This window comes from Perca fluviatilis, chromosome 13, assembly GCF_010015445.1.
Source record: "Perca fluviatilis chromosome 13, GENO_Pfluv_1.0, whole genome shotgun sequence".
Lineage (NCBI taxonomy): Eukaryota > Metazoa > Chordata > Actinopteri > Perciformes > Percidae > Perca > Perca fluviatilis.
In genome coordinates, this window is record NC_053124.1 from 14,018,169 (window position 1) to 14,045,408 (window position 27,240).

The window sequence follows — 27,240 nt, forward strand, 5'->3', positions numbered from 1 at the left end:
GATTTTATTTGAGTATTTGGCATAACAAAACAAAATTTATGGCACTGTACTATAAATAATTCTCAGAGTTAGAAGCATGAAAAATGGGTCTCTTTACATTACTGGTGATGGTGAAAGCCCCTTCACATACCTTCACTCCCAGGTTGGAGCTACAGTTACACTCAGCCAACTCAGAAATGATTTGTCTGATAATAGCATATCCAGAAATGTGGCTGCTATTGGTCTGAGAACAAAGTTGGAATCAATTCAATAAGCAAACTAACAAGGTTTCTATTCTTGTGTCACATTTTTCCATCGCCGTTTCTTTTCTGTGTCTCTGGTTTATTTCAGCAGCACAGAAATAAACATGGTGAATACAGTAGGATTTAAATGAAGAATATTTAAAAAGGAATTGTAAAGCGAGGATGAGAAAATAAAAAAAGGATGGGTGTTGTGTGGGTCGAGAGAGCTAAATGGAGCAGAAAAGAGCGAGGTGATCTAGTGTAAATGTGCACCAGCCAAAAACACGTGGAGTTGAAGCCTTTCACTGGGACGCTCACCAAAAACACACACAAACAGACACACATCGACACCTGGTTTCCTTTAATCTAACTCTCCTGGTGCACTGCGTCTCATCAGAGGCGCTTGTTTTTCTGCAAGCCGCGTCCGTCCGTGCAGACTGACGGTGTGCTAAGAGACGCTCTGCTGGCCCTCTTTTTACAGCCATGGATGAACCTGCTCAGGAGATAAGACTGTTCAGCAGAGGAGTGACTCACCCATTAAACCTGGAAAACTGTTTGTGTGTGTGTGTGTGTGTGTGTGTGTGTGTGTGTGTGTGTGTGTGTGTGTGTGTGTGTGTGTGTGTGAGAGAGAGAGAATGTGTGTGTGCACACGCATGCTTTCTCCTCACCGACACCAATAATAGCAGGTAAAAAATAGAACAGACAGGACCAAAATGTCATCCTCAACACTCGCCTGTTACAAAACCCAGAATAACAAGGCAATGACACGGTGGGAGTCAGGGCTGTAACTGGAATTACATAAGGAAACGTGAGTTACATTATGGAAGAAAACCATACACATACAGTCCTTATTTGTAGAAATGCATTAGAGCAGCCTGTATCAAAGGATTTAAATATGGACCAAACCATAAACAACACCAGTTTTGTGAAAGTGTACTAAAAAGTGTTGATACAACATTAAGAAATATATCTATCCTAATCTTCTATGCCAGTGTTTCTGGGGTACTTTTTAGTACTGCAGGGGGTACGGGAGATTTTTTTATGCGTAATTCCTAAAATAATTATACTACAATAACGAATTCATTTAGTGATGGATTCCAAACATTTGAAATGTTGGCTAGCATTTAAGTGTTTTTCAGTTAGGTTGTTGTTTAGCCTAAAAGGGTGCAGCGCTCTATTGTACCTCTTTAAATAGGCTTTTTTTTTCTACTAAAAACATTTTTGTGCTGTTCAGGGGGTTCTGGGCTGAAAAAATATTTCAAAGGAGGTACATTATTGAAAGAAGTTTGAGATCCACTGTTCTATGTGTGTTCACGTTCATAGGGTTTGTTCTTTAGCCTACATCTCTATTCTTTGATGCTGTCATCAACCTAACTTTGATACCTTAAAAGGTGCTGTGGGTAGGATTGTGAAGATCCAGGACTTAGCCAAAAAATGTGACCGACAACTTCTCCGTCTCTCCCCCGTTTCTGCTCAAGCCCAAACGGTCTCCTAAGCCCCTCCCCCCACAAGGGAGAGCTGTGCACGATAGAGCGTGTGTGAAGAGGGGGGAAGGGTAGGAAACTGAAACCTATCTGCAACTTGTGTGCGGGGAAGGGGGAGGGGAGGACACTATGAAATGCGTGTGCCTGAGCAGTGATTGACACACAGTTAGACACCCTCCCTGGCCCTGATTGGAGCATCTGAACAAATCACACTACAGGCTGTAGGTGGTTCCAGAGGAGCCCGATTCTTTTTTTAATTACCTGCTTCATGTAGTTCTACTCTAACATAGGGTCAGTTTCAGCAAATATGACAGAAAGTTAGTTTTATAAGTCTTACCTACTGCACCTTTAATTCTAATAGCTATCTTTGGCAGAAAAATGCAGCGACAAGTGAAGTATAAAAAGGGTCGTATGCTGTTTGAGATGCCAGATGCGTTGTTAAATGTGACTTAAACTAAAACTAAAGTTACACATTTCTGTTTGGAAACACCAGAGGGCACAATTATATGGCATCCATTAATACTAAGAACTGTCAGAGGCCTCAGCTGCTGTCTGAAAATGTTGACAAGGCTGCAGTCTTAAAGAAATGTCCTTGTCCTACTTTAGACATCTAAAGTCAGTTTGTATTAGGGCTGAAACGATTCCTCGAGTAACTTGAATAATTTGATTACTAAAAATCCTCGATGCAAAATTATTTGCCTCGAAGCTTCGTTTTAAACAACGTTACAAACGTTGTATCGCTCACGGTGTTTCCGCACGGATGATTATTACTGTCGCGCACATCGGTCTGACGCTGCTGGCGACACATGCCACGAAACTGACGGCAGTTTACAAAATGAAGAAAGAGAGTGTAAATAGTGAGGGGCTAGAAAACAACAGAAAGTGTCCAAAGTTTGGAATCAGTTCAAACGTAATTAAAACTAAAACTCTGTACAGTGTGTCTACAGCAAAATCGAACTAGCTTACCACGATAATAGCAGAGCCGACTTGTTGACTATCCCTTCAGAAAAACAGCTGATTGTTGTGCACCAATTTCTCTCTCTCTCTCTCTCTCTCTCTCTCTCTCTCTCTCTCTCTCTCTCTCTCTCTCTCTCTCTCTCTCTCTCTCTCACTTCATGGAGAAACAGATGATCAACGACCTATTAGCATAAGTGTAACAGAGCTGTGTGACATTGTAATCAAATATATAAATGAAAATAGGTTAAATATAACTTATATATACTTATAAGCCTAAATACAGATCAGTCTCCGGTTGAAACTTGTAGTTCTGAAAGTTAAGTTGCACAACCAATGGTAATGTTTAATGTATGCCTTAGTTTGAGGTTGTTGTTGCATTTCAGAAAATGTTTTCTTTAAAAACAATGTAATATGGCACTTAAATGCATTTAATATGTTTAGTTTTTTGATAGATGACATTGTAAGTAATGTAGGTAATACAAATGTCGCTTTTTCCGAAAATGAAAACAAACTATTGTATATTGCTCTTCAATAAAACAAAAGTATTTCTTATCTTATTTCTTATTCGAATAATCGGTAGAATGCTCGATTACTAAAATAATTAGAGATGCACCAATAGACCGGCCGGTGACGGGAATTGGCCTGTTTTCACGGGCTCGGCCATGACCGGCGACCGGCAGGTCAGTCTGTCACGCTGGTCAACGCTACAATTAACTGACAACATAAGTTATAGGAGTTACAGTTCTCAAGGACGCATGCACAAACGGACACAACAGCACAGTCTCTTTTTCCTTTCTCTCAACTTTTCCGTTGTGTGTTGCGCGTACCTGCTCGCGGTGTGAAGCGTGTGTCCGCGCTATTCTCGCACATGTAGGGAACCTCGTGAATTAACCTGCAACATGTCAGCTGTTTAGGAATTCTTCAGCGTGTGTGCAGAATTTAACAAGTTTGCAATATGCAACCCCTGCAAGGAAAAAGTAGGGCGTGGAGGGACGACACCAAAGACCAAAATCAAATTTTTTTTGTTGGATATTGGATGTGAAAAGAAGGAAATGGTTCTAACATTGCTCTTTAGATGTGTGTGAATTTCCCACACCAGGAGTAATGTATATAGTTTTATTTTATAGTGATCCATTATCTGTTCAAAAAAATGTTATGTTCAGTGCAAAATGTTCTATTAAAGAAAAGATAGAAAATAAATATTTGCGTGTGCTGTAAAGTGGTTACAAATTTTTTTATTGGAATCGGCTAAAATTAGTATCGGCTGGCCTAACTCAATGAAAATCGGAATTGGCCTAGAAAGTTGTAATCGGTGCATCTCTAAAAATAATCGATAGCTGCAGCCCTACGTTTGTATATAGATGTTTACATTTCAGTTCAGCAATTATTCTTTTTACAAACCTTACAATTTACAATTTAATTACAATTGTATGGTGGGATATGGAAGGATGGAAGGAGTTCATTGTAGATTTATGCCAGGATTAAGTAAGTGAGCAATAGTTTGTTTTTATTTTGGCTTTGTTACAAATATTTTGAATGTATGGTCACACCCCTAATGAGGATTATAAGGATAAGACCAGACTATTGGACACTAAAGTTGTGAAAAGTTTAAAGCCCACTAAGAACCTCCAATGAGAAAGGCTTTAATATCTGAGAAGAGATAACGGCTGCATTCTCCTTTTCAAAGTTTCATTTTCCAAAAGACGCAACACTTTTAGTCTATTTCAATAATAAAATGCAATTCTTGCTCAGACACGTCTACAAAAAAACACTTCCATGGTTGCATAAGAGCTTACCGGGACATATTCTGCTGATAGTTGTAAATTGACTGGATCCAATTCACAAAATGAATTACGGCTAGAACATACCCTGCAGGAACTCTGACAAAATAACAACACCATAATCACATTACTTCCTAATAGCGCTTTAATGGTGAGACGCTGACATATTAACCCACTGTCTCCATTTACTTTGTCTTTTTTACATCTTTGTGTCTCTATCAGCTGCCTCATTGTTCACTCACTCTCACTTTACCTCTCCATTCATTCTATTGAGTCATCCATAATACATCTTATTATTTAGTCACAAGAGGACTGCTTATGATCTTATCTAAAAAGTCATAACATGGGTGCAATACATTTCGAGTAATGACAAAAAACAAAACAATAATGGCATTCAAGAGATTTTGTGGAGACTCTCTTTTCTCCACAAGGTTCACTTTCTAACCACCATAACATACAACAGCAAGTTATTCAATAATAGCAATCAACTAATCAATGGCTACAAGACATATGGTTAGTTTATCTCTTCTTTTGCGGAATGCATTCCATATATTTTTCCCATTTCTGCATCCAAAGTCTAAATGACTTACTTCCATCACACAGCTTCTCTGGGGACCAATCAATGGCTTATCGGCTATTAGGTAACCAACCAAGCGAAGCAGGGGGCAGGCACCTGGGCCGACCTGCCCCATCAGTAAATCACTGCACGTGTCACTCGGAACATAGAGCAATGACAGCTGACCAGATTGGGCCATTAACAACCTCCAGGAAGGAACAGGTAGAGGACCTTATTTGAACTTGACGGGCGAGGAAGAATGTCTGCATATCACTCTGTTCATCTGTCTGTCTGTCTGTCTGTGTGGGTCACCCAACTACTTATATGCAGCCATTGTTTTGCCTCTAGTTGGTGTGAATTATGAGGTAGGGAAAACAACAGATTAATGTTGCCCATTTCAGCCTCTCTTCGCCATTGAGTAAATAGCCTTGTTTGTCTCCAGGCATAGATTTCCAGGCTCAGCCTTGTAAAGTTGTGAGGAAACGGCCAATTCCCATTAGAACAGTGACATAATATTTATGTTGGGTGGATGTAATGTAAAAGTATTCACGTAAAATACCTGGATTGGGATTTAATTTACACCTAAATCAAATGAAACCTTTTTTTTTTTTTTTTTTAGCCTACCTGAGATTATTTCAAATATGGATGAACTAATCCCATTTTTCCTCCCCCAATACCGATACCTAAACTCAGGCTCTGCCAATAACAAGTCCATATCCAATACCAGTGCTCTCTTTTTCCCAAATTTGCCAAGGAAACTATCATCCAGGAGCTGAAGATGATACAGCTATAACAAGATGTGGTATAGATGGAAGAGAAAGGAGCGGTGCACAATACTGTGATTTTGTTCCAGATGCAATGTGTTCCTCTGGCAGCTGAGAACATCTAAATTTAGACACACCCCTCGTCTCCCCTTCCTCTTCTCTACATCGTCAGCCACTCCTAGGCTCCTCATCCACACTTTCCCCTCCGTTGTGCTGTCCTCATCACCACGAACACAGAGACATGAAAGCCCCTGTGGTGAAAATATCGACAGCTCTCCCTGCGTCAGTGTCAGCTGTGCCTCAGTGCACTGAGCATAGTGTGTGTGTGTGTGTTGAGTACTGAAGCAACAGCCATATCAGTGATGGGAGTCAAAAACAGTTAATGAAACAAGATAATGATACAGGATTTAGGTGTGTGTGTGTGTGTTTGTCTGTGTGTGTGTGTGTGTGTGTGTGTGTGTGTGTGTGTGTGTGTGTGTGGGATGTGAATGACTGTCTGGACCTTATTTTAGCGATCTAAGTGCACGGCGTGAAGCGCCTGGCGCAACTGCGTTTAGGGCGTGTACGAATCCACTTTTGCTAGTTTAATGGCGGAAAAAAGGGTCAAAAGGGTTGTACTTAGTGTCTTCATTAATCATAGGTGTGTTTTGGGCATTACATACAATAAACCAATCATAGTGTCATCTCCCATTCCCTTTAAAAGCCAGGCGCGTTTGTACCTTGGCGCATTGCTATTATGATGGCGGGTTTGCTAAGCAGGAAGGAGAGATTTTCAGGAGAAGAAACTGATCTGCTTGTGCGTGGAGTGAAAGCGCGCGAGCAGATCATATTATAATACTATTTCACATTGTAATACTTTTATTAAAATTGTTTTGCATGTTTGTGTGCTGCTGCGCATCCCTGTGTGTGTGTGTAACAACCATAGTGTGTGCAAGCTGTGCACGAGTCTAGGCGCATTTTACTAATGCGTTGTTAAAATAACTATGAAATGCGTTATTGACTTTAGACCAGGTTTTTGTTGGTCAATGGCACGATCACTTCCCGTTGCCTCAAGATAGCAATACGCCAAGAATTCACCAGAACACACCTCCCTGTAAGACCAGCACCATGGGCGCAAAGATGGGCGCAAAGATGGGCGCAGGTGCATTTGCTATTTAAACGACGTGGGCGCTGGACGGGAAATTGACAACTGCGTCGGCCTTAAACTAGCAAAGACACTTGCGTCGGGCTTTGCGCTGCGCCGGGTGCAAGACAGGTCCCTATATGTGTGTTCCTGTGCACATTGCCCATTAGCCATATGGAACATGTATTAAGTAAACTTGCATGTATTTTTTTATTTCATGCTTTCATCCAAATTCCTCTGCTGCTCACACGTAAATTCATTGCCGAGAGTAATTAGCCACTGCTAATGCTTGCAGCCACTGCTAATGCTTGCTCTTGAGGGAATTACTGTAATTGTTGGGGTTTTGGAATTTATAGAGTGTGGTCTAGACCTACTCTATCTGTAAAGTGTCTCGAGATAACTCGGTTATGATTTGATACTATAAATAAAATTGAATTGAAATTGAATAATAGAGAAAGCCAACCTGCCTGGTCTCGTTATATTTACTTTATTTAGAAGTGAACCAAAAGAAAAAAAGAATTTATGTGAGACGTTCAGAGCATTAAAAAGAGGATAGAGCTACTTTGGCTGACGGGACAGATACCATTCCTTACCCATTGCAGTCCCACTAGGTAATTATGTCCTTAGCATTAAGTCGCAAAAACTGTCAAGTATTGAAAGTTAGTACTGAACTTTGCTTTGTTAGATTCTTAAGACTTATTCTCTGAGGAGATATTTTCTGATCTCAATCATAACTTTACCAATCTTTATACTTAGTTTTTTTTGGTTTTACTTTTCGTTTATTTTGTTCAGGCATATATCTCGTGCAGCTATTAACACACCAAATAATATATATGTGTGCTAAGTTTGCTATATTTTGTTAAATATGTGTGAAATTAAGAGTCAAATTATGTCTTATAGAAAACATGGTGGTATAAGCTTACAAAGATAGTTATAATTTGTATGTATTTTTCTTTTGAACCGCAAGTGAAACAAGTCTTGGACTAATTGACATTTTTGTTGTTGGGTGTGGGGAGATGGACAAAATGCCTGTCACTGACAGAAGAATGAAGGAAGTTTTCAACTGCATTGAAGTGAGTTGTGTCCCCTGCCCATCCTGGCCCTGCCTCTCAGCCATTACCGAGCCGAGTCGGTGTGCGACACGTTTTTCCTACTTCCCACCAGAAGTGACTGTGTTTGTGTCCTCTGTTGTGGCGCAAAACTAGAAACACTTTTGTTGCAGCTGCACAGTATCTGTAATTATAACCCACAGGACCCATACTACAACAGAGCGCTGCTATCATTGCCATACAGCCACCATACATACTAGCTGCTACTGCCATTTCAGACACAATAGTGTTGCAGGCTTTTAAAAAGGCTCATTACATTGGTAATACCACAAAATATAAAGCCAGTGAGAGCTTGTTGAATTAGATATTACAGGTAATTTAACTGAGGTAGTGCATCAAATACCCACTGGAGGGGATTATGGTAATGTTGTTGTGTATACACTGAAACAATCCCTCTTCTGTTAGGCCAGTGTTTGCATCCGTTTCAATTTAACTGCAGCAGGGAAACATTTAATATTTTTAAAGGCATGAACAGTAATTTAAATGTTAAAGCCGAGCCAGGAGGGTACTACATTGTATCAGGGCCATTGTAGAGAAAACCAAAATATTAAGGAGCCGGCGGCGAAAAATGTCAGACTTTCCGAGATTAAAGTTAAAGACATAAATTTAGACAGAATTCTCTGAGATTAAAGTGATACATTTGTGAGAAAAAAACTCAGAAATTCTCTGAGATTAAAGTCAGAGGTTAACAAAAAAAATAACTGTGGTTCAAGCAACCACATCGGTTCACTTTGCGAGGTTGAATCAACCTCATCACACTACAGACGCCACCGCTGATTGCGGTGTATTATTATGCCTGCAGTGATGATCCATCATACTACAAATCCCATTTGAATTGCCTGTATTGTAGATGTCTGTGATATCCTTATCTGTCCATTGCGCTGTGGCGAAAAAGAGGGAGTTATGGTATGGTAACTCTATTATTGAAAATAATGAGATGCCCGCACTCTGCTAATACTCACATGTGTTTATTGTGCTGCAACGTTTCGACCCTGCTGGGTCTTCCTCAGGCAATTCCTCAGTTGTATCCAGCCCCTTTTTGCCCTGCACCTCACCGTAGGGAATGTGCACACTACCACTACTGCTCATGGTAACTCTATTAACCAGCGGCGCAGCCAGATCAGGTGCGCCCTGCCAAGTGTGTCAGCAGTGTGCCAAACGCACTTTCGTAGCCAGGCTTCCTTGTCGCATCTGTGGCAAACTTGGGCATGAGGTTGGATCAGAAAGATGGTATTATTATGGGTGGGTGCATTAGAGGCTGTGGCTATCGCGGCTTATCACATTCACTACTTTCACAACCCTTCAATCACAGAGACGGAAATTATTTTCAAATGAAATCTTTACTTGAACTTTAGTTTTGAACCTGAACGAGCGCTAGCAATACACAAGCACACATAGGCAACCTGTAGGCTATTATAATAAACCGTGTGGAGCTACAGGCCAGCCTAAAACAAGATGATGTGTACAGCTGTTACCTCGTTACCCGGTGTTAAGGATGGGGACACTGGGTGAAACACTGCCGCAGGAACGGACGGTCCTGAGGGAGTTATAAACGGAGCGAGAAGTTTTAAGTGATTCACAATTTTTTCATTGAGCTGTGTAAACTGTTTTCAGTCAACTGTGTCAGTCTCCCACACGCCACGCAGAACAAACTGTGTAGATTAAGTAGTACAGTCTGATGCTGGTTGCACAAAATGTAACCAGCGGATCTGCTGTGTCTGCTGTGTCTGTGTCTGCTTGACAGTGACATCATCACTGCAGTTAGAGATGCAGAGGGAACAGATACCTGCTGCCTTCAGGTGGCTGTAAAGAGAGTCACCAAAGGAAAGAAAGGGCCTTACAGTAGTAATGGTACCAGAGAAGACAAGTGTTGATATTTACATGTTGAAAAAAAACCTTCCTAGCGCCTGCAAGCTATTATAGCAAAAACTACCCAAAATAGCCCAAACTCGGTTGGAGCACAATTCAGTCTCTTCAATGTCCGGATGCTTATAATAATATGTTGATTCTGGGCTAAAATCACTAGTATTTCCTTATTGCTAAATCTCATTGCAAAGTATAACTTGATTAGGCCATCCACTGCAGTGTGGTTTCCTGAAAAACAAAGACTATTTTTCCAACTTTTTCCCAATTTACGACTTCAATCTCAGAGAATAAACAATTTTTTTCTCTCGTAAATTTACAACTTTAATCTCTGAATATTACCCCCCTCCCCAGCTTTGTAATTACTCATTATTTTCCTACAATCAGTCCCTCCTGAAAAACGTGATTATGCGATCGCATAATTCAATGCATAATCAGCCAAAGTCCGCATATGCATTTTTTCAAATACGCCGCACTTTTGCCGCATAAATTGTGTTGGGGGAATCACTTTTTTTTCTCTTTTTCATCAAACCGCAGTTTTTGCAAGTTCCCGCAATTTCATTGCATGAAATTGCATAATATCCCGCATATTGCATCGCATTTTTTTAGAAAACATGCCGCATAATCAAGGATTTTTGCCTGCAACAATCACACAAAAAAAACGTCGTAGTTTGGTAATTAAATGTCTAACATATTCAAAATTCTATCTTCAAAAAAAGAAAAATATCTAGTGATAGAAAGTATTTAATGTGGGCTCAAAAGTCATGTTAAGGAAATATAGAAGCGTGGAGGAAAAAAATGATCCGCCACTAATCTAAAGAGTTTACATCCAACAGAATCATTTCAAACTGTAAACTGACCTTGTTGGTTGAGCTGTTGTGTGCTCCTACTCCACTGGGACAACCCCACAATGGCCACCATCTTGGCGCCCAGACTGGAGCGCCGCTTCTTGTTGCCAGCCAATGATGTGGAGTCCGGGCCCCTGCTGCCGGGACTCTTCTCCAGGTTGTACATGGCCCCAGAGATGCTGGAGGAACGCACCACATTCCGAGCTGCTGCGCTCAGCCCGCTAAGGCCGCTCAGCCCACCCGGGCTGGGCACCTCCACAGAGCTACTAAGCATCATGGTCCTGCTGGACTGGAGGGCCGATAGGCTGGGGGGGAGGTCCTTAAAGTTGGAGCGGGGCTGAGGAGTGAAAATGAAAGAGGGAAAAAAAACAGACGTTAAGGTGAGGGTAGAAGTAGAGAGGAGAGGTTGATGGTGGGACAGCTCAAATAAAGGACATCTTAATGTGCAGTGTCTCTGGTGTTGAAATACAAAGAAATAGCTTGTCTTACAGATGCAGTAGCTCCTAGAGGCTGAAGGACACCGAGTTTAAATTTCAGTTTGGTTTTCAATTAAATTGAAACTAATTGCAGAGGCAGCAGAAATGACTTCCTACCCCACAAAAGACAAATAAAAAGTGAAAAGCTCTGACAAGTCTTTTTGATCTCCAACAGTTTTGCAAACTGAGAAAACAAAGAACACAAAGGTCAGCAGATGAGGACAGTGCAGATGGCAGCAGACTGTTCAACTGAGTTAAGAAATATCTCCAGTCACACACGCACACAAATGTCAGGGCTGGCCTGCTGTTGAGGGGTGACCCTGTCAGCTGGTATTTGTCTTGTGTGTTTTTTTGGAATCTTATTCTGTGTCTGACCTTAAACAGTGACACATGATAAACTCTGCAGCTCAAGTCACCACTGGTTGGCTGAATCCTGGGAGGATCCTAGTGCGCGTGCGCATACCTTGGATATACTTTGATAAAATTTGTAATATCTAACTGATGCACACACAGAGCTACAACTCTTACAACAGGCCTTTTTTCACGACAGATATTTTGACTAAGTAGGAAAAGCACAGGTGTTACTAGTGACGTGACATGACAGTGTGACAGCATGCACAATAACAGGACCCTGAAACTGAAGCTGCCATCATTCATTTTATTATTTGCAACTTTGCTTCTCCTAATGTGACAATGTCAAAATGTCTTCTGTGAAAAAATGACTATTATCCTTCTGCATCTCCATCACAGAATATAGCTCTCCTCTCTTTTACTCTTTTCCTTTTCTCTCTCCTAACTTTAGAGAGATTATACTGAGGCTAAACCGACATCCCAAGGGCACATTAAATATGTAGATGCACTGTGGCCAACATCGTGCTTTCACTCTATCTTTCTTAATATTTCTCCTTCTTTTCTACTCTTCTTCCATATAACTTCTCTTTCCACCTGCTTTATCATTACAGTCCCTGCAATAATTGTTTTGTCTTCTTCTCCTGTTTTTACACAGAAAATAAAGCAATGCCATCTTTTGCTGTCTCAGAAACTTCTTAAAGTGCCTTACAAAATTGAGTTGATGCCACGAGTCTAGCTCTAGTTGTTTACATGCTTTAACACACGTTACACACTTGATCATTTAACTCACGGCTGCAGCTATCGATTATTTTAGTAATCGAGTATTCTACCAATTATTCCATTGATTAATCAGATAAGAAATACTAAAAGCGACATTGTTATTGCCTACATTGCTTACAATATCATCTCTCAAAAAACTAAACATATTAAGCGCATTTAAGTGCCATATTACATTGTTTTTAAAGAAAACATTTTCTGAAATGCAGTAACAACCTCAAACTAAGGCATACATTAAACAAACATAAACATTACTATTAGTTGTGCAACTTAACTTTCAGAAGATTCAACCTGGGACTGATCTGTGTATAGGCCTATATATAAATATTAGTTATACTCAACCTATTTTCATTTACATATTTGATTAAAATGCTACACAGCTCTGTTACACTTATGCTAATAGATCGTTGATCAGCTGTTTCTCCATGAAGAGAGAGGAGAAAAAAAAAAAAAAAAAAAAAAAAAAAAAAAAAAAAAAAAAAAAAAAAAAAAAAAAAGAAATTAAAAGAAAAAAAAAGAGAGAGAGAAATTGGTGCGCAACAATCAGTTTTTCCGAAGGGATGGTCAACAAGTCGGCTTTTTAGATCAAATTGTGGTAATTTTCTTGTCTTTGTTTTTGGTAGTTGTGTCTGGTGTAGTTTCATCGTCCATACGACTCTGTGATTTACTTTTGTCGGGTCCGCTTCGTGGAACGGAGGATTAAGTTAGACTCAATGTTTTCTGTTGAGATGCTGAAGCATTGACGTCGTGCTATTATCGTGGTAAGCTTGTTTGATTTTGCTGTAGAAACACTGTACAGAGTTTTAGTTTTAATTACGTTTGAACTGATTCCAAACTTTGGACACTTTCTGTCGTTTTCTCCAGCCTGTCTCTTCTCTTAGCCCCTCACTATTTACGCTGGCGTCAGTCTTTGTGGCATGTGTCGCCAGCAGCGTGAGCCCGGTGTGCGACAGTAATAATCATCCGTGCGGAAACACCGTGAGCGATACAACGTTGATAACATTGATTAAACGAAACTTCAAGGCAAATCATTTTGCATCGAGGATTTTTAGTAATCAAATTATTCAAGTTACTCGAGGAATCGTTTCATCCCTAATTTAACTAATTAGACTTAAGAGTCTACAGCCATGCTAGTAGCTCTGTCAGGACCTACTTGGGCACAGCAGTGCTTTAAACTAAATGTTAATATCATCATGCTAACATTTCAACATTGACAATGCTAAATACACTGAGGTTAATCTGGTATAATGTTTACCATGTTAACCACTTAAGCGTGTCAGCATGCTAACATTTGCTAATTAGCATTAGCTAATACAGCTGAGGCTGTATTTAAGTCATCGGTTTTGCAGATATTTGGTGATAAACCAAAGTATTGGACAAATTTAAATCTTGACTTGATGTGGCGCCATAAGGGAAGTGACAGGCTAAAAAAAAAAAATCATTACAATTCATCCTGTCTTGACAATGAATGTGTGTGCCAAATTTCATTGCAATCCATCCAATAGTTGTTGAGACTTTTCACCCAAAATTGCAAATGTAAACCTCATTGTCACTAGTGGGGATCACGAACGTCTGAACATTTCATGGTAATCTAATAGATGTTGAGATACCAGCCGACCGACCAACTTACAATGCCATCCCTAGAGACGTGTTTCTAACGTGACTAAAATACATCAGTTTTAAATAATCCGCCACTAATCGCAGGAAAGCACACATTCTTTATGCTACAAAAAACACTCACTTCTATGACTGGAAGTCATAAATAAAACATATACAGTACAATGAATTTAAACCTTAAGGCGTCCTTTAAATGTGAAGATGTAAATGCCCAGTGCTTCAGATGTCTCTGTATATCATCATCATCATTGCCCTGCTTTGTCACACCACCACAGCCTTTGCTTTTGCTGACCGGGACTTTTTGTTGGGATTCATTTACCATTACCACAATAACCGAAGTGGGTGCTTTTGAGGAACGATAAACTGATGTAGCAAAGGGGCAAATTCCGGCATTTTGTAATGAAACTCATAATAATAGCCAAGTGGAAGACTGCATGCTTTGTGCAGAGGTACTGCAGTGACATTTGTTATGAGTGGAAAAGGGTACTGAGCGGAAGGAAAGAGGGGAGGTAGGGGTTTGAAATCTAAAATTCAGGTGAGCCTATATGCCCTTATTTTCTTCTCTTTTCTTTTTTGCCTTCCCTCTCTTCCCTGCTCACACTCTTTCTATTCCAGCCCATGCGCACTTCTCTCTGGCTCTCTGGGGGGCCTCTGTACTTTGAACACACAGCGAGTGGAGCAGGATAAAATGAGGATAGGGGAGGGATAGAGAAGGCTGCAAGAGAAGGGAGACAAACAGAATAATTCAGCTTTCAGAGAGCCATGAGGATAGAGGAGAACAAGAGAGGGAAGAAGGACAGGGAGAGAGACGAGGGAGCAGAGAATGCTTCATAAATGAATGGACACAGAGAAAAACACTGCAGGAAGCTGGAGGAGAGGGAGAAGAGTATGACACTGATAGTGAAAATAAATAAATAAATGGTATTTTTCAATCTGGACCCTATTTTCCCTATTTTAAGTTACTAATGTTAATTGGTCCAGTATTGAGCCAGAACGCTGTAACCAGCAGACGGGAACCGGGCTGCAATGTAATCCTATAGGGCAAAAGCGCAACGTCAATGTGCGTTCACTAAAAATGCTGTTTTTGCCACTGATGGGCTCAGATTGTTATTCTGTGTCTGATATTATGGAAACTAGTGCAGTGCCCGTTGAAAATGTGCCTGTTTGGAACGGGCTGATTGCTTGTCCTGTGGTATTGCTGCTTGTAGAATTCATCAAAACCAAAATGCACCCCAAAATTACTTACAGAAGGACCCCAAATCACTTCAAATGCAACTCCCCTGTATACCCTAACTTACTGATTTACCTGAAAAAGAACGTTGCAGATTCAGAATGTAATCACAAAATATAATATTAAATAATGCTGAAAATGTGGAGTAATCAGACATTAGCATCATGGACTCATGGCAGTGCGCTACCCACCTGGCCCGTTACGAACACTAAACAGCACATATGCGTTAATCACCACCAGAACCAGACTGTTGGTGTGTGTGTGTGTGTGTGTGTGCGCAGAGAGAGAGAGAGAGAGAGAGAGAGAGAGAGAGAGAGACGGTGTTGTCTTGTGTCGTATGAGCGCTAAATAGCACATATCTGCGTTAATCACCACCACCGTAGCAAGACACCTGTCAAGTTTGAAATCCATCGGACTAACGGTTTTAGAGATATGCGCATAACACCCACACAGACAGACAGACGTTCCTGCAATTTATAGATAGATAGATAGATTATAGATAGATGATCCCTAAAGAGACAGACCTTTTTCTTAAAGAGTAAGATGCTTTTTGTTTAACCAGAAACAGCCCCGAAACTCCAAACTCACCAGACTCCATTTAAATAAACAATACTTTTAGCGTGTATAGAGCCAGCATCTTTTCACATGAGTGAATTAAGGGTTTATTTCAACCAAACCAGAGTGGTGATGGTTGGTCGACTTTGAGCGAATCGTGTTTTAGAATGATAAAATTACTGTTTATTTAAATAGCGTCTGGTGTAGCAGCTTGAATGTTTCTCTCACAGAAATAGACAGCAGTCAAGCTCGCTGTCCGTCACTCGCATCTGCGTGGTCAAACCAGCCGCCGCTAAAGTTGGACACAGACACCGGTCGAGCGAAGTCTCGGTGACCTGAGCATACGTAGTAACGTCGCTTGCGAAACAATGTCTGATTATTTAAATGAAATGAGCTGGTTTGACCATGGAGATGCAAGAAATATTCACTAGTCCAGAACACAGGACCTTCTTCCTGTATTTACACATCTGACCAATAAGCAGAGTGAACGTGATTTGTAAGGACGTAGTTTGGTACACTAGGATTTTTCCAGGTGTGAAACGAAACCGAACCAAGGGGAAAACCGCTCCAAGTTTACGAACTCATCAACTGATTCGGACTAAAGCAAACAAACTATACAGTAGGTGTGAAAAAGGCCTTAGACACAAAAACATTGGAAAATAGGGTCCAGGTTGAAAAATACTGAAGTTACCCTTTAATGATGAGAACTTCCGTCTGTGTGTGTGTGTGTGTGTGTGTGTGTGTGTGTGTGTGTGTGTGTGTGTGTGTGTGTGTGTGTGTGTGTGTGTGTGTGTGTGTGTGTGTGTGTGTGTGTCTAGCTGGCTGAAGACATGTTTCAAAGTAAAACAAGGTGAACTTAAGTGCACTGTATATATGTTTTGCTCCGAGGACATCTACACTGACAAGTGACATTGGTAACTGTGTTGGTTTCATAGCCGAAGAAATAAAGTGTTACTTGCTTAGTTGTGAGTTTGACATGCAGACATTAATCTAGTTAGAGAAATAGTTCAACATTTTGTGAAATACGCTTATTTGCTTACAGTTTACTATGCCGCTAGAGCCAGGAGACGGTCGGTGATCATATAAAATTTTTTCAGTAGTGATCATTTTTAACTGTACTGACAAATGACCTATTTGGTTTGTAGTTTCCAGACCTTAGGCCGGTTACACACTGCACGCGTCTCGCGAGCGTGGCGCTTCTGTTGCGTCTCAGCTGCGTGTCAGCTGCGTGGATTTTTCTGTGTCCTACACACCAGAAGCGCTGCTCCTGCTGCTAAGTACAGGGAGGGCTGATCTCGGGACATAGTGCCGACAGATTCAAACTCTGATAAATGGGTAAGTGGGCTGTCTGAACAACTTTGTGTAGCTGTAAAGAGCCTATATAGCCTATCTGATGTTGGACCGTCACTCAGAACACACACTACGTTGTTATCGTAGCCTATCCTACCATTTATATATAGCCTACTGATTTGATTAAAGCAAGACAACGTCGGCAGTATTGACTGCAAAATATGTTACAGAATATTTCGTTCTGTATGACAGGTGCAATATTTGAAAATCTTTTCTCTGAAATTTTGTATTACATTTATATCTACATTGATGTCAAAACCTAGACTTTCAAACATCAATATGTCATTTATTAATATGCATTTGTGTCTAAATGACATATAAACATATTTTCCTATTCTATTTTGCCTGGAAACGCTTCCAACACGCTCGCGTCTTGCGTGAAAAATAGGCGTTGGTTCTATTTCTAGCAGGCACGCGTCTCAGGTGCGTCTCGAGCCACGCCTGAGACGCGCTTTTCACGCCGGCAGTGTGTAAGCTCTAACCTGTTAACATGGGAGCCAAAATATAAACGGACACGACACGCAGCTGACACGCTTGCGCAACGCTTCCAGTGTGTAACCGGCTTTACTCCACAGCGCTGCGGAGGAAGGTCTGGCAAGTCCACACAACATTCCGGGATAGGAGAAAAATGTGCTCTGGTTCATTGGCATTTCTTTAAACCAATCGCAATTATCTTTGGCGGCGCCGGACGCAGGTACGGTGCCTCTGCGTGTACCCTTGTCAATATTAAGGGAAAATAAAGAGAAATCTGCATGTGGTGTTAACTCTGTTGATGAAGATGCCACCATGTACCTGTCCCCACACTGTGATTTGCTGGGCCTAAAAGTACAACCCGGAGACCATCTATCTTCATCTCTGTGCCAGACAACTCCCCTGCAATATGTCTCTGTGCTCTCTAACTTCTCATCTCAGAGGTCATTTATTTCTCCTCCCGTCAGCTAATCGTCCCCCTCCACCCAGCCTGGTGGCTATCAGCCCCTCCTCAGCACCTCGACACCACCTGTCTCCACCCAACACCAACCCCTGCTGTGTACGATGTGGCCTCTGAATTTTTATGGGCGTTACACCATGTCTACACAGGAGGTGTAGCGGGAGCAGTGTGTCAGCAAAACAGCAGCTAAGTCCTCCAATGCGCACACATTCCAAGACACACTCGGTTACTTGGTTTTGTGGCCATTTAAACGGTATTCAACAAACCTGTTCCTGAGCTTGAGAGGTAGGCAGGCAGATTCCTTTACCCTCGTACAGAGCCAGGCTAGCTGTTTCCTGGGTTCTAGTCTTTGTGCTAAGCTAAGCTAACTGGCTGCAGCTTCAACAGACAGATATGAGAGTGGTGTCGCCAATCCTCTCATGTAGCTCTCACTAAGAAAATGCATGAGCATATTTTCCAAAATGTCTAACTATTTCTTTAACAATTTACAAATCAGAACCCAGAAAACGGCAGTAGATTTTGTATAAATGACAAAATACTTAATGTTTGGAGTGTTTGGAGTCTTCCCTGGTTTAATATTACACCAACTGTCAAGCAAAAATCTCTGTTGGCAAGCTACAGTGTAGAAGACCACAAAACGCGACATAAAAATGTGGCCTCTCATTTCAGTTTCTCCTATAAACACAAAAGTCACAACCTGGTAATTAAATATGGCTTGGCGATCTATTAATGGTCTCTTTAAAGTTGCTCTCATATGCAGGCCACACTGCCACTGCCAGTCATTTAATTAACCTACAATTTAGCTGCAAAGTACATAGTAAAGATATACTGTAGGTCTGAGTGTCTTGTCAGAAAGTAATCAATATAAAGCTGAGGTGAGTAATGCTAATAAATATCAACATACATTTGAACCACTAAACAGTTTTTCTATTGACTTTTTTAAACTTGTTCTTATTCAATGTTTTTTGCCTCATTTTTTAATTTGTTTTTACTTATTGCCTCCACACACTGCTTTTACTACTGTGTTACTTTTTCTAATTATTTTTTGTGTGTTTGGTGTTTTGATGTGTCTTTGCCAAGCGTTTTTGGCTGCTGCATGCCAAATTTCCCATGTGGGACAGTAGAGTGAGCTGAATCATAGCTAAATACACAGAGAAAATACATATCCATCAGCAATGCACTGGTCATTTATTGGTGAAATGCCATCAGACATTTAAATGGCAAATAATCAGCATGTTATCCTACTGACTAAGATCTGTCTAGACTATTACGTTACCAGTGTGGTTATCAGAATGTCAACCACAAGCGTTTACCATGAATTGTGGTGCATCACTCTTAATTTGATAAAGGCCATCCTGGCTGAAACATAAGAGTATTTTTAAACAAATTTTTAAGGAGGTTATATTATTCAAACGGAAAAATATAAGTGTGCTTCCCTTGTTTTTTCCAGGTAATTGGTAGGGATAGACCGATTATAAACCCTGGTCGATTATCAGGCCATTTTTTGGCAATTTGCAGATTATCTGTATTGGCGTTATATTTGCCTGATAAGCGATAAAGTTAATTAATTAAAAAGTGTGCTACTTTGGCTCCGCTACAGCTCTGTGTCTGTCCCTCTGCTTCGGTTTCACTCACCACTGAGTCTGACTTAATGTCCCGCCCACAACACCATCTGACTATCTTTTACTGTGAATTATGTTAACAGTTTCTAATTGATTAATTAATTGCTTAAAGCATTTAAACAATGTTTTGTGTTGGAGTTTGTAACATTCCAAAATCTTAATTTTGACTTAAAGATTTTCATTTTCACTGTATCGGTTCCAAATATCGGCCCTGAAAAACCAGTATCGGTCGATCCCTAGTAATTGGTATCACAATCTGAACTATAGGATACAGTACATAATGTACATATTAAGAAGGATGATGACCAAACTGATGAAAAACTGAGTTTAAAAAGATGCAATTACACATGATAAGCAATTTGCTCTTTGTGCACCACTAGGTAGGGCACAGAGCAAAGCGCAGAGAGCAAAGCACAGCGCAGGTATTCGTCAACAAGGGTGGCAAGGAAGCCATTTCCCTATCTCATGCGCTTTCGAAAGGTCAGCAGCAACTAGGTCAAAGTTGAAATAATTTGAACTTTGAGCATAGCGCAAAGTGGCAAATCCGCTCTCCCTTTAGGAAATCAATGTAACGGCCGCTGCAAAGCGGTTTTGATAATGACAATAACAATGATACCTTCACTAAAGCCGCCTACACATGATAGGCGTCTTTAGTGAAGGTATCATTGTATGTTACTTATATGTTGCTACAACATTTATGAAACTGCATATGCTGATTATAGATTTTCTTTGTTACATTTTACATCCCCAGATATAAATGCGATGTGCAATGAGTGCAAGAGAAAAATTCATCCTTGACAAACAGGCAGGACAGGCATGAGCTGTAATGCACTTCGTGTTGAGGCTACCATGGCAACTTCCCAGGTTATGATAGTGTACTGTATGTGTTGGCCCGGCTGCCATTGTGTTGGGCCTGGTGCCGTGTTTGTGTGTGGCTGATGTATCTCTCTGATCATAAGGGGTCACTTGAGGCGAGAAGACAGAAGGCTGGCACACACACACACACACACACACACACACACACACACACACACACACACACACACACACACACACACACACACACACACACACACACACACACACACACACACACACACACACACACACACACACACACACACACACACACACACACACACACACACACACACACAGTCAAGAGTGCCAGGCTGTGGGACCACTGAGAGCCAAATGGATTACACACAGAGAAACCCAGTGTAGTGCAAACACACATATGCCGTACTGAATGTACGTGCCAGAGCGTGGCAGAAGAAAGAGCCGAAATATTGAATGACAGGGGCCGTTGACAATGATTCACATCAAAGACTTCTGTTAAACACTCTGCTCTGACACAGATTCAATTTCTTCAGTGTCGCATTGACCGAGAGTACAGTGTATCAGACAAAAACTGACCAGACTGCCCACAACCCCATAAGATATTCAAGTTTCCCATTTCATTTCATATTATTCCTTGTGCGCGCACACACACACACACACACACACACGCACACACACACACACACACGCACACACACACACACACACACACACACACACACACACACACACACACACACACACACACACACACACACACACACACACACACACACACACACACACACACACACACACACACACACACACACACACAAACTTGAATCAAATGCTAACAGCCGTGAAATGAACAGAAAAAGGAGTTCATAAGGAGCTTTCGCTTTGCCTCTCACATTGGCACAATCACATTTTTTTATCCAATAAAATCTTTAATGAGGTGAGTCATTGAGTCACTCCCTCTACATCACCTTGTGATGGCAGACATCATTTTGATCCGTCACACCATGTTTTCACACAAATTGCCTGGATCATGCTGAATCAGCCATGGCAGGGAAGCAAAGGTTTACATTTTCTCTATCATAGCTACAATTAAAGGGCCAAATTAGAGCTTGTTGCAAAAAAAAATAATAATAATATACCAGTAGCATTGAAATACTTAATTAAAATGTGCAGCACATACCTGTGGCCAGTGATAAACAATAAACGAACAGATGGATGAGATGTATTCTAATCAGAAGGCAAATAACAGTTAAAGACCATTTGTTATTAAAACAGAATGGATCATAGTACTAACGTATTTAATGCATACTTGAATTACCAGTGGCGCTAGAACTGCTGCTGTTTGTGTTTACCTGCATCCACTCAGCAAAAATGAAGGAGCACAAAAAGCATGGCTTTAGACACTTTAGCATGCTAGTTCTGTAAATGATGGTGTTGTGTAAATATGGCAGTTTTTATAGGTCTATTTTTTACAAATATCTTTTCTCAATAAAAATAACATTTTACAATGCTAACAATTGTTGTTGTGTTTAAATGTAAAACTTAGGAAGCTTATTTTTGTTAGTATACAATAACATTAGACATGGTTTCAACACTTTAACGCTAATTGACATATTTGTGTGGTGGTTAGCATGGTAACATTTTGGAATTTGAACACCAATTTGCTGGGTATTGATTATTTTACAGTGCCAACATTTGTTATCATACTAAAACATTATCCGTTAAAAGTGCATTATGGTGTTTTACAACTTGGGTCTTATTTTCATAGGTTTTGCATTAATACGGTTATGAAAATATGGTAGTCACCTAAGTTACTCCAGAGATCTGGGAAGACAGCACCATTACTACAACAAAATCTGATTGTGAAATGCTGGGCGAAAACAATGCAAGGCAGTTTAGAGCAAGCTAACAATTTATGCAGATTATCTAAACTACTTAATTTGGAGGTAAAAGCCCTGTCGGACCTCTTGTTAGCCATGTTGCTGTATTCCAAAACCTCAGCTATTAACTTGGTGGGTATGCTACAATGATGATCTGATGGAAAGGTAAATAAAATCTGGAACTGTGACTGAGCCATGGTGTGAATGTGCGACCCTTCCTGATGGAAGCTGGCCCCCTGCGGGCTCTTTCTGCACCATACTGCACATAATAACCGACAGGTAAACTGAGCTCACCATCACACTTGGGAGGTAGGTGGTTACCTGTGTATATAACAATTATATGAAAATACTTATAACCATCATTGATAACCATCAAATTACTACCCTGTTGAGTAAAATTTGTAATTTCAATTTAGCATCCCCAGCTTCCCCCACATTCCACACTAATCCCTCCACAGCTGAGTTAGCAATACAATGTTTTTGTCTCAGCAGTGAATCAAATACCTTTTTTTCCAGGATTTGAGCCAGCAGCCTTTTAGAGAAGCGAGGCCTCTCTCATATCATCACTTATCAGCCTACAGCAGTCTCACCAGCTCACAGGGTTTCTCTCTACTCACCACCATGAGGAATCTGGTGTGATAACGAGACACACTGCGTTAACTTCATTGTCACCGTGTGATAAAGACTAGACAAACTTATATTTAATTTTCTTCTAATGAAAAAAGTTATTTGGGAAAAGAAAATCTGTTCCCTAACTGTTCCCCTTGCTGCACTCTAAGGGTTGGCCCTAAATCTCTTCTTTCTCTCATCTCTTGCCACAACCTGCAACCAGTCCAGCACTGAACCATTCTCTTTTTGTGCCCTCTTATCCTTTTCATCATAATAAAAAAAAAAAAGGAGGGTAAAGTTACTTTGTCAGCATCAGGGGGATGAAAAGCTAGCAACAAACAGAAAAATGAAAAGCCAGAGTCGCTGGACTGGAAGGAAAGTGGGTTAAGAGGGGCGTGATGGATGAGACTGGGAGCTTTCCTGACTCATGGCCTGCTTTCTCTGGTGACTAATGTGGTCAGTGACATCTCTCTCACTACCCGTCAGCCACCCTGCCCCATCTCTCTACCCCACCTGGGATGCTGGTAGCCGGCCCAGGGCGCAGTAGCACACAGGATCTCACCACACTGACCATGTCTGGGTCACTAATTCCCAGCTTAGACAGCATGGGTTGTGCGGTGCTGAGGTGGGTGCTAAAACAGGCCTGTAGGGACACGGCCCAGGGTCAACCAAAGCACGCCTCCCTGTCTTATTTACTGCGAAACCTCTAGATGGGATGTGTGCATTGGAACGTAGTCAGATCCTGAGGGAGGACAAGATAAGAGCTGTACATTTATTTCCCTTCCCGCTTATGTTTTTAAGACTTCTATCTTAGGCTTTTAATCCATTTCTGTCCCATCTTGCTTTTATTGGTGACCTTATTTTTGGAATTGTTTGCATGTTGGAGTATTTTGCTGATCTGTAGGACTGATAGTAGTCTCTTGGTAGAATGGGCCTGCACGATATGATGAAAATATGCAATAACGTTGTTGAATATTGCTATAACAATATAACTTCAATAAATAAACAGATATTAAAGTGTTCTGCATTTCTGCTGCTTTCAGTATTCTGCTTAAATACAGTACAACAAATTGCTTGTTGAAATTAAAACAAATAAAAGGAAATCCATTTCCAACATTCTTTTATTGAACAAATAGAAAATTTAATTGAATAGGCACCATTAAAAAAAGAATGACTAACATTTTAAAGTGCAGTTTTTCTACTACTATTTTCTTTCAACAAACAAAAAATCTCTGAGTGTCTTTTGCGATATATATTTGGCGATGTGTTTATTGCGACAGTTGATATCGTGATGACGAGATAAAAATAAATATTGTGCAGCCCTATTTGCCACTAATAATGGATTTCAAGGCTGCCATTGTTGTCTATCATTGCATTCATTTTGTGTTTTTTTTTTATATTGTGAATCATAATACGCAATTATTTGTCTAAATTGAAAATTTTGAAAGTAATTTATAAGTCAGATTTCTTCCAGGATGTCTTACAGTTTAATAAACTACACAAATTGACAATTACCTTAACATAGCTACATATATTGTGATATACAGTAATGGAGAGAAGTATTAAAATGTATTATTTTTTTTAAATGTCTGGGTAAAAAATTGAACACAATGTATTTTATTTTTAAACACACTGCACACTGGCAGGGAGACGGATTACTAAACTGCAGTTTCTCTCCTTGACCACTCATCACTCAAAAAAGAGCTCATACTTTAGGAACTGTATGACGGAAAATGTTAGTGGTTTTGAAACCATGACTTTTTCAAACCGTGGTATACCTTGAAAACGGTAACCGACCCATGCCTAGTTCAAGGTTAACAAGCATATGGCTTGCGTATGATGGAGATCACATTTGCTGCTGCAGCAGCCTTTAAGCATATATCAGGTGTTAAGAGGAATTGATTTCTGAGGACTGATGTTGCAGAGTATGGCTTGGGTAAAAGTGCAGTGGCATTCAAGTAGATGATCTCCTGACTTGGTGTAATGAAAAATACAAGCAAAAATATAATATCTCATATCGTTTGAATTATTCTGGGTGCGATTCGATCTGAGTGCAAAACTAATCTCATACGAGACTATAGTGTCTCATTAGCAAGTCCAGTCCAGAGAGGCGCGATACAGACCAAGCGTTCATGTCAACCAATCAAAGCTACTCTCTTGGATGATACCAGTTGGCCAGTAAATTGTGCCATGCAGATGGTTGTCTACAAGTGTACACAGCCACGTACTAGGGGTGCAAGAAAAAAATCAATACACTTGAGTATCGCGATATTTTATTTTGCAATATACTTTTCAAAAACGCAATATGAATTTTTTTTCAATTTATTGTTAAAAAATATTCATGTAAGACAGTGGTTCACGTTTATATTGTGTTGATACGTATCGTATCGCCAGATTCTTGCCAATACACAGCCCTACCACATATGGTGCAACAACAACACGCACACTCACATATTAAGATGCGCCTAGATGCACACGCTGAAGCCTGCTGATTACTCTAAGTGTCTGCGCTGCCCCTTGGTTGTTTTCAAGCAGCTGCCAGCTACAGGTCTGAAGTGTGGTCAGATGTGTATATGTGAGTGTGTGTGGGTGTGTTTGTGGTGCTGCACTGGACTTTGTCTTTGCCCTTTCCAGCTATCAATTTTGAGAAGCATGTCTGTGTGTGTGTGTGTGTGTGTGTGTGTGTGTGTGTGTGTGCGTGTGCATGCATGTGAACAGAGACTCTTTGATGGAAGATGATACAGTGAAAAACGGTCAGGTTGGCCTTTAGAGTTTTCAGCTTATGGTACCATCTGACTCAAACGCATGCTCGTACAAACACACACATAATTTTCACCCTGGTGAATATTTCAAAAGGACAGGGTTTTGCCTGCCCTCTGAACTTGTGTGTCATACATCTCAAATCTGCATGGTAGCCACACCCATCCAGATGTGGCCCTATACTGTGAAACAAATGCATGAATACTTCATAAACAGTCCTGTGAGCTGAGTGGTGTAGTTGTTTGATAACGTCAAATGGGAGGACAGATTTTTTTGTACTAATATAGAATGCAGAATTTGTGGGAAATGGCTTCTTTATATGTTTTAAGTTACGTGTAAATCTAGATACATAAACATGACTTTCCACATGGCAGGGTTCTGTGCCTTTCCAGCTTTTACTGTCTCAATCGATTATTCAGAGGATCAAGTGTGAGTCAGGCAGGGATTTCAAGTGTTAAGCACATGGATAATTATTCTCTTTCTCCTGAAAACGGGCCAAGGAGGGTGCAATTCTTTAGTGCCAGTTAATGTACTCACTTTATGCTTCACACTATGTGCTTAATACTAACAATTACACATGTCAGAACCATTAAACAGCTTTCAGACTGATTTTCTTAGTAAGATTTAGAAAAAGACATGGGAAGCTCTGAAGCCTCATCACGTGTTTCTGCTCCCATCCACAGGTGGGGAACACAGTTTGAGCTAAGATCTGGACATTGTTGTGTTTGTGTCTGTGGCCATCTGATATAATCTCACACCTCAGCATGCACTTGGCCTGACCCGAGTGCTGGCAGAGGATAGGCATCTCAAAATATGCTTATTCTCTCCCCCACACTCCTTTGCCCCTCCCTTTACAGTCACCCTTGCTCACACATACAAACAGCAATCAAACAGTGGTAGCAGTGCATAATATAGCTGATTTATCCTGAGGTAGGCTACCTTTAGGCCTTTGACCCCATGCAACCGTGATCTAGATTACCAGCAGAAGTGCAAAGTTGACCACTTACATGCTGAACTTTATCCCTATATGGCTAAATCAACAGAGACCATTTCCCAATTATCCACTAACATATTTGTAAATGTTCAAACATGTATAGGCTACTCATATACATTTAAAAAGAATAAATAAAAAAGAACATTGATTATTTAGGTCACATTACAATCACTCTCCTACACGCCTAATGTGCATTATCCTCATATGACCAGATAAATCCCTTAAACAGTTAAGGAGATTGACTGAAGTAGGAGAAGGCATGACACTGTGACCTGTAAGGGCATCTTGACATTGCTAAGCTTTTAATGCTTCAAAGGTGAGAGTATTAGAAGAAACCAAGTCTTCCCAGCTGATCATATCAAATCATAGTCACAGTTGCCTCTACAACAGACCTATACATTTTAACAATAAAGACACATTCACATGACTGCGCCCAGTTTAAACCATGCTTCTCTTATCAATGATCATCTGCTTTTAATTGCATTATTCAGAATATGAGTCCACTGGCGCTATCACTGCCCTGTGCAGGAATTGATCACTG

General features: G+C 40.5%; 1 protein-coding gene across 1 annotated transcript in view; it reads right to left on the reverse strand.

Moving 5' to 3' along the window:
- The window catches only part of rims3 (regulating synaptic membrane exocytosis 3), a 44,852-nt gene that overhangs the window by 16,514 nt on the left and 1,098 nt on the right, over positions 1–27,240 (reverse strand). The window contains exon 3 of the mRNA XM_039819262.1: positions 10,719–11,043. Within this exon, the coding sequence (XP_039675196.1) occupies positions 10,719–10,983 (265 nt within the window). The 5' untranslated portion in view covers positions 10,984–11,043. The remainder of the gene's footprint in view (positions 1–10,718; positions 11,044–27,240) is intronic.